Raw genomic sequence first — 14,920 nt, forward strand, 5'->3', positions numbered from 1 at the left:
AACACCATCAGTCAATGCTCATGATTGCAAAAAATGTTCTAGTCACTGCAAATCACTTTCCAGCTTCTACATTTTGAAGAAACAAAAGCTGTTTTGCAGGGAGAGAGACTTAGTCTCTAGAGTCCTAATTAAGAATTATTTAACCATAGAAAAGTAACGAAAAATAGTGCTAGAAGTTCATGTAGAAACTAACCTCCATTCAAATCAATAGATTTGAGTTTAAGTCAATCTCAAAGGAAGCAAGAAAACGATTATTAGCAAGCTGAAAAGCAAGACCCCACAGTGGCATAAAAAGTAAATATTTACACTATGAAGGATCCCAAGGACCTAAAATGCTATTTAAGGCCCCTTAAATAGCATTTAAGACATAAGACTGGATCTTATGTCTATTCTAGGCAAGAAAGCTGCAAAATTTGTCTAAATCTAGATAGACCAACAGACATTTCTGCAAGGTAAGAAGACAATATGGAAAAAAGTTCATTTAAAAAACTGGCACAGCTCTTTCACATGTCCTGAAGGGTTCCCCTTAAGTGCAGGGTGCAAGCAATAAGCAAGAAAATAGAAAAAAAAGAACACTTAAAAGGAAAGAACTATGGCTTTTCAGGGACAGGATAGAAAATGAAGCTGAAGGAAAATGAAGGGATGTACAGACAGAACAGTTCTGTAGTGATAACTATCATTTGGAAGAAATGTGGGAGTCTTTACAATGAAGTTAAACATTGTCCAGTGGGTAAAAACAGTGGTTGCCTTATTTTCAAGGTGAGATCAGATGATTCCTGTAGTATTCTAGAAGTTTCACAGCAACTTCTATTAGTCCTTGTTTAGCAACTGAAAAACTAGATTCAAATCTTGAGTTTTTTTTCTCATTTTGTTGGGAGTTAAGTTGACAGTTTTAGTCAGATAGTGTTTTATTTTGGCTTTGTTTTCAAACCCTCATACTAAAGCAGGCAAAGATCTATTTCTCAAGATTTTTCCACATACTTTTCTGGGTTTAATTAATATTAGATGTATATTGAATTTTAATATCACTACAAACAAAAATGCTTGAGTACAAATAGAGTGGATTATTCCGATTATTACAAATTTTTAAAAATGACGTTATTTAATATATGCACCATGTGAACGCTTGGGGCTTCCTCTTTAAGTGTCATTTAGATTCAGACAATCAAACATGCATTATCTAAGTCAACATCTTTGAGGAAGCTTCTTTAAGCATTATCTGTGGCCCTAGAAAAGCATGTGTGGATTTCTGTGATGTTCTAAAGCGATAACATCTTCTGACGAGTACTGGCCAGTCACAGTATTAAAATCTTGGCCTAAAACGGGAGTTGAGTTGAACAAACTACAGCTGCTTTAGCACTATTGCTCCCTACCTGCTCTGAAAGCACAGCAGTTAGACATAGCACATGTTTCAAAATAACTACTACTTTTTTACTATTACACAAACTGTCCTTCCAGAGAGTTCATTCACTGCAGCAGGATGTTAATCATTCCATATGCTTGGCTGAAAACGAGCATGACAGTTTTTCCCTTTGTAGGTTAAGTCTTCCATGCCAGATGGCCATATGAAGCCCCCGAGATTACCTGTAAAGCTGCACAGAAAACTGAAATACAGGTTGGAGGAAAATATGCTCCCAGTGGTTTGTGCTACAAGGGAACCAATTCACCGAAATGACAAAACTTACCTATTCACATTTAAGTTTGTACACATCACTGATTGCCTATGCTGGGATATAAGCAACTGGGAAGGAAAATAAAAGCCTTCAGTAAAAAATAAACATCCAGAAACATGAAGAACAAGAATAACAACTTCCAGGATTTTTGCAGGTTTGTTTGTTTGTTTGTTTTTGGTTGGTTTTTTTTTGTGTTTTTTTTTTTTTTTTTTTTTTTTTTTGATAGGTACCTGTAAGAAGGACAGAGAACAGTCCAGAGTGACAAGTGAGAAAGATGGGGGAAAGCCACAGTGTTTGGTGTTCAGTGAGACCTAACTTCTCTCAACAGGAATCTGCTTGCACATAGAGAGTACAAATGCTACTCTGATATAGGTGTAATTAAATATTATTCCAGATCTTCAAAGAGAAAATCCAAGATACATTTGAGAACAAATTATTCCACTCCTGTTACAACTTTTTTTTTTTATAAGGAGTTCCCCTTAAGGTAAGCAAAACATTGAGAAAGCAGTATGTTATGTTGCTTTGGTGTCTTTGTTTTCAGAAAAAGAAGGTACAAGACATTTATGGAAACACCTTGGGAAGCAGAGAGGTACCTGGAGTGCCTTCTGCAAGTATTGTGAATGGAGATTTCCATTCCTCCTCACATCCCACAGGAGTGGACCCCATTCCACCCTTGACACCCACTCAAAACTTAAAGTTTGGGAACTTGTTTGTCAGTGTATTTGCTTAACTAGACAGCATGCTGCAACATGCATTTTAGGTGCACCGGATTGCAAACATTCTGAATTTACATTTTCTACCTTCCTCATTTATCACAACTGTTTCACCTTTTACATATAGCAAACTATAACACAGCTACTGAAAAATTTGCAGTACTCAAACCTGCATTGACACACTGGTTTTAACACACCACATTGAATTACTGATCATCTTCCTAACTTTACAAGTCAATCTTGAAACACCTGCAGTTTAGCTGGTGTATTTAACCACCTGCTTCCTTAACTACTGTAGTATCACTAGTTTGTGTAGAAGCGCACACATTACACCTTGTGCGTTTTGGTGCCTGACTACACACTTCATAAACATTATTTCATTAAATCTTCTTCAATCTTGGAAAAAAAAAAAAAAAAATCTGCATTTTATGGAAGTAACACTTTTGCTAGCATATCATATAATTAATTGGTTTTTCCTGCACTGAAGTTGCTTCCATTGTTTTTATGAAAACCCATAAACATGGCATTTTTTTGAGCATTCTAATACCAGGGAAGAGAACACGTATCAGTACAGCCATGCTTAAATCAAATGCCACAGTTGTCTTAATATTCTCCAGTTTAATTAGAAATATATGTATTTAAATATACTATCATGGAAGAAGGGTAATACACATTGAACAATCCCCTTTAACTTGATAATACAATACATTTAACAATAGATATAAATTGAAGGCAATAACATGCTACAACTTCTATAATTTTCAGGTGTTTCATTCTCAAAAAGCAGAGATGGTAATTTACAGCATGCCTTCAACCTTTTTTCCCCCCTGAGACTAACACAATTGCTACACAGACCTTGTCACACCACATTACAGTAAAAAAAAAAAAAAAAAAAATCACCACAATTCTGTAAAGGATCATATTGCAAAGAAATTAGGGAACATTAATGTGGTAAAGAGCATGAAGCATAAATAGCTTCAGCATTTTATATAAAACTAAGTACAACATTCAGCTTTTAAGATGATTTAATTGAACTATTACTTGCTGACTAAATGAGACTGTTTGACGTTCCTGGAGCATCAGTGCTCAGGAAGCAATATAACAGCTGCATTTCACAGTTTATCAAGAAAAAGAAAGTACTGATAACTCTCACTACTTCCCTGCTTTGATAGTTCCCTCCTATCTCTATGATTTGTCCTTGCCTATTGCATTAAGCCCTTGTTCCTCACTAAGACGCAATGAAATATAATCAGCTTAATCCAGATTATTTCCTGAGAATGACAGCAAGAAGAACAGAGGTATCACCAATACAGTTACCCTGAAAAGTTTAGGAGAGAAAAAGAATGGAAGACGAAAGACAACCCATCTGTGTAAGGCAAGGCTCACCACCTGACAAAACTGCAAAATAAAAGCACTAGTCTGAGTTATATATCAGAGTACCATGAACTAGAAAAATCACATTTTTAAAAGTTATTTCTGTTACAATTAAGAACGGCATTGATTTTTTTTTCTTGTCTTATAATATAGTGTAAAGACAGAAAAACAATGCGTGTTACTTTTTGTATTAAACCTTTATAAAAAGCATTTATGCTCCAAACTTCAGTATTGTGATAAATACTGTGGATGTAAGAGGATGTCAGATCGTTTTATTTCCTTGCCAAACACTCTGCAGATGAGAAAATGAAAGACTTGTTCCTACGATTACTTACCCATGAAGTTCAGATAGCTCTCTCCTCCAAGTGTATGAGTAATGAGACGAATCATTTTATGAAGCTGTATTCCACGATCAATAACTGGAGTAAGAGGCGAGAGCACACTCATGTTTGTGTACATCTCTGCATCCATCAGTCGAAATGCCAGCGTCTTATCCCCAACAAGCGCCTATAACCGTTCAAAAAAAAGGGAAGAAAACCCGTGGGTGTACTAGAAGTGTTTCTAAGACATTTTTCCAAAGCTGACACTTCATATTGTAAGAAGGGGACTCAGAAGACTGATGAGGATTCAAGGACATGGGCTTAGTGTATGCTATCCAGTCCCTGTTCATAAGGAAAACATCCTGCCACTGCCACTGATCCCCAGGTCACACAGACCCTAGCCTCTTGTTACTGCAACGCTGTGTTGTGTGATGTGTAATCACATGGAGGTGGTTATATATAATCCGCTGCCAAAAAGAGAACGCATGTAAACTGAGGCAGGGGCATCACTGAGATAAGTCTTGACTGTATGCCAGACCCAACCATTTGCTTTGCCCGTGCAACCCTCCAAGTGTTTACTGGGACTACTCACACTGACTAGAGTACAAGTATATGAGGAGTAAACTAATAGCTGTCTAAATCCTCTTGTAGTCCTGCATTTTGTCTGATGGGGCACAACTGCACAATTGCTTCTGAGAATGTTTTATGTACAGATATTAAATGTGAACTGTTAGAGTCAACTTAGTAACCCACAAGTGACCTACCCTTTTGGAATTTTGATCAAAAACAGTGAAAATAAGAAACTAAACATCTCAAATCCTGTGCTGTAGAAATAAAGGGCTATTAACAATGCTCCTGATTTGAAGATGCAGAGTGCATATGAAACATTCATTTATATGCAATCAAAAATGTGATTGTTTCCTGTGATTTCACAAGAGAGAGAAAAACAAACTAGTAATTCTGTCCAAAAACATTGACTGAATTGCTAACTTGGCTAGGGTATACCATTACTTGAGAGAGGCCACACAAATGCTGTGTAACAAGGATTATTCTCATTAGTATGCAGGTAGTTGAGGACATTTTGGGGCATTTATATCTAAATAGCTATTTTTGGTTCAATTAGCCTAATTCTCACTTTATATTCCAGCGTAAACTCTCACTCACTAGATTCAGAGAAACAGATGAATTGTGAACAGGTCTAGCTGAAATTGAGTTTTTCAACTAACAATATAATAGCATATATACAGATATATACATATAATACCCTCAAGTAAAAAATGTAGAAAATAAAATTTCCTATGCAACAATGGGAAGACTGAAGACTGCACGGAACACTCTTCTCTAGACTCAGAATATGTAATTTATTACAACCTATTAAAGGACACTAACCTTTCCATTAGAAGAGAAGGTAAATGTTCCTTATTCATGCTTTCTACACAGCCATGATTGTATAAACTTCCCTCTTCAGTGAACTTTTGTCTACCCTGAAGAGTTTTACCCTGAAGAGTCTTACTCTAAAGAGTCTTACTCAAATTTTCTTCTTAAGAAAACCAATCCATACCTGATATTATTCTTACTAATTCTCAGCATTTTTTCCAGTTATGCTGTATATCCTTCAAGATACAGGACCAAATCTGACTCCAAAATTCAAGATGCACACAAACCATAAATGACTACAGTAGCATACTGATTTTTCTCTTCGTTCTCCATTCTGATAATAATTCCAGAGCTGTAACTGCTTTTTTGACAGCTATTAGCATTAAGTTGCTATTTTTCACACACTCATAATCATGAGGCCTTGTGTTCTGACTGGTAATACTTGGCTTGTAGCCCACCATAACATGTAAGAAACTAGAATTGTTTCAACCCCTCATGTACATCACTTCAGGTATCTTCAAACTGAATTTTATCTACACTCCCATTTTGTTTCTCTGTCCTGCTTTTCATATATCATCCTCATGTACATCTACAATTGTCTTTTTTTTAAAAAAAAAAAAAAAAAAAAAAAAAAAAAAATATATAATAGGTCTTCTTCCCAAGTACGAGGTTCTAAAACAAAAACATATAGTGGTATGGAAAACAACTCAATTGATAAAATCCATCATGAAACAAAAGAAAAGCAACAGTAATGTTATATGACATGCTTTAGGATGAAGAATCAGCTTTTATGAAAGCAAATAATCACAGAATAATATGCACTTACAATACCTGAAGTTCTTTACCAGGATTGGGACTCTTCTCTCATGCCTTAAGTGAACATGGTATAACGATCTCTGAGATAAGAATGTAAATAGGTACACAAAACAAGGCTAATAAACTCAGAATTGTCTTTTAAAAATAAAATACAGGCCTTGTGTTGGGCCCTTCTGTTGATTTTTGTTATAAAAGGTATAAGAAATAGAATCTCAACCTCTACTATGTAGAGGAAAGAATTGAAGGTAGGTTACTCAAACCTTTTAACAAAAAAAAAAAAAAAACAAAACAAAACAAACAACATATTCCAGTAGGTTTCTAATTTTAAAATTCTCAACTAATGTGTTTTCTGATTCTTCAGAAACAAACATTACAAAGATTGTGGGAGACGAGTGTTATCCAAACTCATCATTAATTTTCCATTCTTCCATATACAAAACCACCGCAATTGCTGTATTTTGAACCAAAGAAGATGTTTCTTCTCCAAAAAGATTGCAGACATTTTCTTGAAAGAAATACAACAGTTGCAAACACTGATTCAGTGAACAAATCTGCTAAATTGTAATTTTTTTTTGCTTATGATAAATAGTGTTCCAGCTTACTTTGTGTAAACCAGATTTTCAAAAGTATGGACTATATGCCTTCCTAAATCCTATGACAGGCACAGAAAAAAAGAACCTAAGAGTAATTTCTAAAAAGCAAAACAATACTGACAAATAGCACCCACCCATTCCACTCAGGATTCCTTTATAATGGGCTTACATTGCACCACAGGATGTCTAGATTGCACATTAGCAAGAATTTCTTCACTAAAAGAGTAGTGAGGCACTGTAACAGCCTGTCCATAGAGGTGGTAGAATCACCATCCCTGGAGGTGTTGAAAAAATATGTAGATGTGGCACTTTGGGACATGATTTAGTCATCATGGTAGTGTTGTGTTAACTTGACAATCTTAGAGGTCTTTTCCAAACTCAATGATTGTATGATTAAAAAGAAGGATCAGAACAAAACAAACAAACACACACACACAACATGAAAACCCAACTAAAAAGCAGTAGTCCAGATCTACCTCTCTCTGAAATTGTTGCTTATCTTTTCCAGCTTTTCCCTCAGTTCTGAAAAACAAAACCCACCGAACCACTAAGCCTTATCTTTTCCCTGCTTATATACATAACAAACAGATAAAATACCTGGTCATGACTCTCTGCATATGCAATGTATTTTTCTTCATACCGTCTGTTTGTTAACGTATGCACAATATTGCCCATATTCCATTCTTCATCTTTCAGCTCCTTAATTATCTGCAGAAATAAAGGCAAGATCATTGAAAAGTTATTGCTGATTTAACTAAAGGAACATTATTACCACTTTTCTTCTTTAGCTTGGCACAGAAACTTCTGGTGGACTATGAACTTCTCTTCCCAAATTTTGAAGCAATGAGATTTCTTGGACAATCCAAAGAGATTTTTTTTTGTTTGCTTCCCACTACATAAATGTAAATAGAACATTTTCTTGCTCCTGTACTTCCATGTATAAGCATAGACAACAGGACTTGCCATATATTCTATGAAACCTCTGATACAGCAGGCAATGTGATTGATAGGAGCTTCACAAAAGCGCTGCACCAAAAACTGAGAAGAAATACATGGACACATGTCTACCTGCACATGGTATTGAAAGAAGTCCTGTATTTCAAGCAACCCTGGCATAGGGCAGCTTCCAACTACAGCCTGCCTGCTGGGCTGTGTGGCGGAGGTGGGTGGCCGCCAGAGGGCGCTGTGCCACGGCCAGGAAGCACACGGGAACGCCACAAGGGCGCCGAGCGCAGGGACCCGCCTGCTCCCCCGGGCTCTGAATTCCCAGCCACTCCAAACCAGAGTTCCAGTGTTAAAGCTTTGTGGTTTTATGCCATGACAGCTGCTGATTTTCAGTAATTTAATCACATCAGTAGAAATTTTCTGCTTCATATAATACTATTTCCTCCTCCTTCCAAATGTAGGCCAAATTTCAGTATTAGTCCTTTCTTTTTTCTATAGTACTTTATAGACCCCCATTGATCACTACAACTTAAATACAAATATGCAAATACATAGACATAAAAATAAAAGTGCTAAAAAGGCAATAACATTGAGATGGCTGATACAATACTGTAAAATTTAATGTTCTGATTGTAACTGTCCATGTACTCCTAAATAGCCTTTTTTTTTTTTTACTCCATGAATTGTGGTTCTGAACTCAGGTTCCTGTGCAGCATCATATTATGTATTACATCTATTTTTAATTTGAACTAATACAGCCACTGTTATGACAAACAGCTTATCTTACTTTTACAGATTGCTTAGAATTATTTCATGGAACCCTGGAGATCCTTCAGGTTTAAAACTGACTTCATGATGTGGCTCAGAAAACTTGCTATTAACAGGTAGATATTTAAAAGCTGAAGACAAATAAGAACAAGTAGTCTTGGACGGTTTGATAACAGCTGGTAGACTGTTCCTAAACTTCTCTCTTGCAATCATTTCAGCTTTATTTTTGACTTAAGAAATGTGGTAACCAACTATGTGCATCACTTCTTTCTCTAACGCACAGTACTGTTTTGGTTGCTTACTGGATTCCTTATCTAGAAGCCACCTGTCTGCATCACCCTTTCCTCCACAAACAACACATTTCCTGGAGTCTGCTGGCAAACAGCCTAGACTATCATAGCTGAATTTGCCTCCAACATCTATCTCACCAGTGTTCCAAACGTCCACACGTGCTGTCCCATGTTAAGTACATGGTTAGGCTGAAAGATTTATTTTTCCTCTTGTTGGAGGAGGAGCTGAGCTGTTTAAAATAAGTATGCAATATCAAAGATGGCTAAATTAGATTATCCATCTTTTGCCCTTGTAAAATTCTACAGACTGGTGTTTTGGTGTTTTGTTTTGGTTTTGTTTTTGGTTTTTTTTTTTTTTTTTTTTTTTTCCCTTTGTAATATGAACTTGCCCACTCACATTTTGCCTACCTAGACAATCCTCATCTTTGCCTGTCCTAAAGTGCAAAAAGGAAGTTGAAGGTGTAAGTTCCAAAAAAGCCATCATAACCAAGTGCTTCTTGTTACAACAAAAATGAGCCCTTGTTGCTTTCCCAGATCTAAATTACACAATCCAACGTTTAGTGATGCTGTCTCTATTGGAAAAGCTGGCAAGTTTGTCTTCTGGAAAGAGGTTTGAATTCTGGTTTTCAGTTGGTCCTCCAGCTCCCAGTTACAAAAGTGAAAGATGCTGAAGATAATTTGTGTTTTATTTTAGGCCACTTGCTGTATTTATTGAAGTATTAATGCTCATATAAGACATGTATTGTTTTCAGATCATCATGACAGCCTGAGGGATTTGGATGCAATCATTTAACTGAAAAACATTCTCCAAAACATCAGTAGAAGCTTTTTGAGATCATCTACTGTTCTATTCCTTTTCTTGTGATTCTTTGTATTAAGGAAAAGGTGATTTAAATCCTTATTGTCAGTGCTTATTAATATGTTATTGTTCTTGAAGAGTGTTTACAAGTTTTTATTACTTTTTTGTAGCCCTACTCTACAAGTTGCTGGCATTTGTATAATTCACTTACGTTTACTTTGGTTAGACTTTCAGTTCTGTGGTTGAATGCCAGTTACCAAGCCCAATTTCAGGAGAGTCCATTGCATGTTTTCACAGTGGTTTTTTTTTTTAAATATGGATATCAGTATGGTTAACTTATCAACCTGCTCACATTCAATATAGACGACACACTGTATAGGTGATGCAAGATACAGGTTATTCCAAACCAAATGAATCTATGCATATTGTATGAAGAGAACAAGTATCAGCCAGAATACAAAGAATAGCCACTGAACCTTCCCATCTTCTGAAACCTACATGATATCTGACAGCTCTCATTTTAGCCACTAACACCTGTGCTAAAGCCTGTTGGAAGTGATTCTAATAGACATTAACAGAAGAAAGAGCAAAATCTGTCAGTAGGACTCAGAAGTGTTGCTGTGTATGCCCAGATAAACAAATATCCCACTTTGAAAAGCAGTATATACTTTCAAAAATTCTCACCTGTATCCACTTATCTGGAATAGCCATGGCTAGTCGATAATCAAAACCCCCTCCTCCTTCTGCAACAGGACGACAAAGAGCTGGCATTCCAGAAACATCCTTAAACAAAAAAACAACAACATAGTTTTCATAGCATCGAAATTATTGGTTCAGACTTTCTACCATAAAGAAATCCTTCTATACAAACATTCTGTAAACTACAGAGAGCCTCAGATTGACCTGGATAAGGGAGAAAAAAAAATACTAAATAAAATCAGTGAGAGATGACTACATCCAGATTTGCTGGTTGAACACAACAGTTACAGGGAAAAGCATTATGACTTTTCTCATAGAATACTCTACTACAAAATATTTTAATAGAATAGATATTTGAGGGGGAAGAGACCTCAGCAGATGCAGAATTGGAAATAATTAGCTCCCCTGAGCTGCAAGTAATCAATAGAAAGCAGAAAGTAGTCAACAAAAGACAAATTAAACCTTCAATTTGTTTATTGATATTTTGCATAAAGAATGGCATTAAAATAAAAGGCTGAATATAAAGTACATTAATGAGGAAAAATACAATCTCTATTTTTTTTCCCAAATGCATAAAACTAGAACTATCGATCTATCTAGCCCTGGAAAGTGACATGCTCTTACTGCATAATTTTTGAGTTTCATATTGATGGAGGCTGATCATTCTTAAATTTGTTCTTAAAATATTTATTTCACCATTTTATTAGGCAATTATGTCACATAGCATTCTTTTTCTAAAGTTAGTTTATCTGTACAGAAAATTCAAATCTTCAATAACTGCAAAATATCTATCATCAATACTCAATTTTATTAACTTATGTCAGTTAGAAGCCATTCCACCACAATGGTTATAGATTAACACACACCTCTTGTATCCACATAAGAATTTATGGAATTAAATTCTGATTAGAACCAGGGTTAAATCCGGAAGATCATTCTGGATTTCTGGATTCAATTCAGTTTTCAACCCAGTTGCTACTTTAGACTACTGAAAAGGATTTTTCTCTTGAAGTTATACATAAATACACACACATCCCCCCATAACACCATAAGTGAGGAGCCCAACCACATCATCAGCTCACTGATGGCACCCTGTGGGGTGGAAGGCAGGGCTGCCACCCAGAGGGACCTTCACTGGCTGGAGGAACTGATCAGCAGTGAGCTCAGGAAGTTCAGCGAGGGCCTGTGTCAAGTCCTGCCCCTGGGATGGACTAATCCCTGCATCCACACAGGCTGGGGGAGCAGCTCTGCTGGGAAGGCCTTGGGGCTCTGGGCCAGCAGCAAGCTAAGCAGGAGCCAGCAGCCTGCCCTGGCAGCAGAGACAGCCAGCAGCATCCTGGGCTGCATGAACAGCAAAGCCAGGAGATGAACGGAGGGGATTATCCTTCTTTACTTAGCAGTCATTAGACCACACAGAAAACTGTATCCACATTCCACATACTGTACATACCAAATAATGAAGTGGAAATTCTTTCCAAACTTTCACATATTTTAAAAGGAAGTTCAATAGCTCTCCTAAACCAGTCAAAAAGGATAAAAACAGACTAATGGTCTCCAAGTTATGCAGAACAACATGAGCCGAAACAAAAGCCTTTCTCTGATGCTATGACGCCTACCTGGACAAGGCCTGACTCTGAGATTTAAGTAGCTCTCACCTACTTTCTTAAAAATTTTGAAGGCTAGATTTTTGGGAAGTAAAATTCGAGATTTAATACTACTTACATCTATCTAACTCTACAGACTTTACCTTAACACTAAAAAAAAAAAAAAAAAAGAAAATCAGTGTTAGCTTTTTCTGTATATTTTCCACTAAATGAAAACAGCCAATGCCTACGCATTTGTTCAAACCTTCATTTTGAGGTGAGCTGCATATTAAAACAGAAATCAGAGCAATAGGGTTTTGCCTGTTTGTTTTTATATCAGGCATGATGTAATTTTACTTCACATTTTTTCTTTTCATTATACAAAGCTTTAATCACAGCTTTATACAGAAGGTCAAAATTAAAAATATGAGCATATAGTTAGTAATACCTACAAGCTTAGAGATTACTGAAACAGTGAATGTACACAGTATTAAAAAGCCTTAAAAGTTAGCAGCTATATAATTACAGAATATATTATAGTTAGTTATGGCTAGATAATAATTTTCTCACATGGCACTCATTCTATCATCACTACAGGCAAACAGACAATCTTCACTGCCTTTTGTAGTTTTCAGTATTGTCAACAGTTTTGCCTTCTGAAACTGTCCTTTAACCCTGCAGCACATTGATCAACTCTATATTTTGCCTAGGGAATCCCAAGGCAGCAAAATGGTGTATTGACATGTAAGGAGTTTTCAACTCAGGCAAGACAAACTGAAGACATACCTTTTTTTTTTTTTTTTTTAAGAAAAAGAATTCTTAGGCTAGGTAATACAAGCAAGACTGAACTCAGAATTTCATTCACAAGAATGCCCAGGACTACCTAGAAAATTAACAAGTTTGACTTCAACAGGCCTACAGCTCAATGAAACCACCTTGTTTACTAGTAATTGCTCACCAGATGCTGGTTTTGATAGCTTGTCATTACGCTACTATCAGTGGTTGTATATAATATTAAAACTTTACCATAAGTAAGAACTGAAGTTAAGCAGTATTTTATCTTCTCAAGATCAATACAGAACTCTTATGCAATACAAAAAGGTTTTATTAGAAATCTGTATAGTTCCTAATGATATTAGAGGCAACCTTTTCTTTTAAACAAAAAGAATTATTTAAACATAGTAACAGAAAAATCCTCATTCTTTACATGCTTTTTTAGATAAAGTGAAAATATCAGTGGAAAATGCACCTATTCATAGAACTTTAATGCACTGGGGTTTTGCCCTATTAAAAATTCCATGTGCCAACACAAACTTTTTTTGATTGAAAAATATTGTTCTCAACCAACTCAAGTAATATAGTTAGGGTTAGGGTTACTGTATGTACGTCCTCACAAATCTGGAAAAACTTACTAAATCTTAAATTTAAATTAGCGTACGCACTCAACATTTATAAACTCAACACATTTATTTTGAAAGAGAATTGTTGTTTATATCGATATAATTCAAATTATACAAAAATCATACTATGGCTGCTAATCTTTTGTACCATGGATCACTAGTGACAAACAGCAACCATGCAAAAGCAACAAACTAATACAAACAAATCTCATTACAAGTTCAAGGAGATGGAAGGAGAAAAAGAAATCCACACATTAATGACCCATTAATGCAGAGAAAATTCTCAAGGTGCATATTCCAGTCATTTTTCCCCACAAAGCAAAGTCTGTCCACTAATTAATATTTCTTCCTTCCTGTCACTCTTTGAGTACCGAAAGTGGTATTTGATAATTAACAGGAAATTCACATCCCACACCAAACTAATTAATATTAACGTTATTGAGGACAGTAAATTTTGTTCTTACCTCTGCTATGGTTATGCATTCCGGATGCAAAAATTTTATCATGTGGTTGGCCAGCATTAGATAACACAAAGCATCTTCATCCACATGGAGACCAAAATATTCATTGTAATCTCCACTGAATCCTGTGCCTAATAAGGTAAGAAGTTTTAAATGCTACAGTTGTAAAAAAAAAGAAAACACATACACAAAACCCAAACAGACTTTGCAACAAGCAGTTTTATAAGCACCAAATTTATTCAAAATTTCAGATCTATCCATACAGCAGCACAATAAGATATTAATAAATCCAGAATTTTTGGAGCATTCAGTGAACTTCTACGACACTATTTCCACAGCAACAGAGCTGCAACAGGACTGCACAGATTAGAGTTGGTTAAATTACTTACCAATCCCATGATGATGGTACAGCATAGATGTAACACCGTCAAATCTGAAGCCATCAAAGCGATACTCTTGAATCCACATTCTCAGATTAGACAAAAGGAATCTCAAAACTTCCCAGCTGAAATAACATCAATATGTTTTATAAACTTTAGAAACCTTAGGATCAGCTAGAGTTCCTTATACCATGCTCTCCACTTGCATATATAGTATTTGTACTAGACATTTTACTGTTTTAAAGGCTTCTTCCCTGTTTTCATTAGCCTTTTTTCTAAAAAGTTTGGTCTTCCTTAAATCTTTGCCTTTTACCACACAAAATTTTAAGATTGCAGATAGTGGTTGAGGAAAAATTGTCAACTATCTATTCAGACACCTAAATATGTTAGTGTTTGAACACATACTATGCTAACACCAATACTTGGCACTGTACTTTACCTTCTTAAATGTGTTATATAGTGTGGGGAAAAAAAGATCTTAGAGAAATGGAAACAAAATTATAATAGGTAAGATTTCATCCCCAGAATTTTATGGATTTACAGCAAATTTCTAAGCATAAGAAAAGTTGAAAAGCTGTTGTCCTCCACCTCCCAACCCCCAAGTATTTACAAATCACAGATCACCAGTAGATTACTAAATCACCTACTGCATTCCAAATTTACACATTTAAAGAGTAAAGCAACTTATGGAAGCTGAGGAGATACTTTTTGAAATTCAGTACAGCAGGA

The 14,920-nt window shown here is 35.8% G+C and overlaps 1 protein-coding gene across 1 annotated transcript in view; it reads right to left on the reverse strand.

Moving 5' to 3' along the window:
• GBE1 (glucan (1,4-alpha-), branching enzyme 1) overlaps positions 1-14,920 on the reverse strand; it is a gene marked incomplete at both ends in the record, with an annotated part of 84,455 nt that overhangs the window by 37,502 nt on the left and 32,033 nt on the right. The window contains 5 exons of the mRNA XM_008941718.1: positions 4,096-4,267; positions 7,464-7,574; positions 10,353-10,451; positions 13,815-13,942; positions 14,201-14,316. Coding sequence (XP_008939966.1) covers positions 4,096-4,267; positions 7,464-7,574; positions 10,353-10,451; positions 13,815-13,942; positions 14,201-14,316 — 626 coding nt within the window. The remainder of the gene's footprint in view (positions 1-4,095; positions 4,268-7,463; positions 7,575-10,352; positions 10,452-13,814; positions 13,943-14,200; positions 14,317-14,920) is intronic.

The sequence above is a fragment of the Merops nubicus genome, unplaced genomic scaffold (genome assembly GCF_000691845.1).
Source record: "Merops nubicus isolate BGI_N331 unplaced genomic scaffold, ASM69184v1 scaffold6166, whole genome shotgun sequence".
NCBI lineage: Eukaryota > Metazoa > Chordata > Aves > Coraciiformes > Meropidae > Merops > Merops nubicus.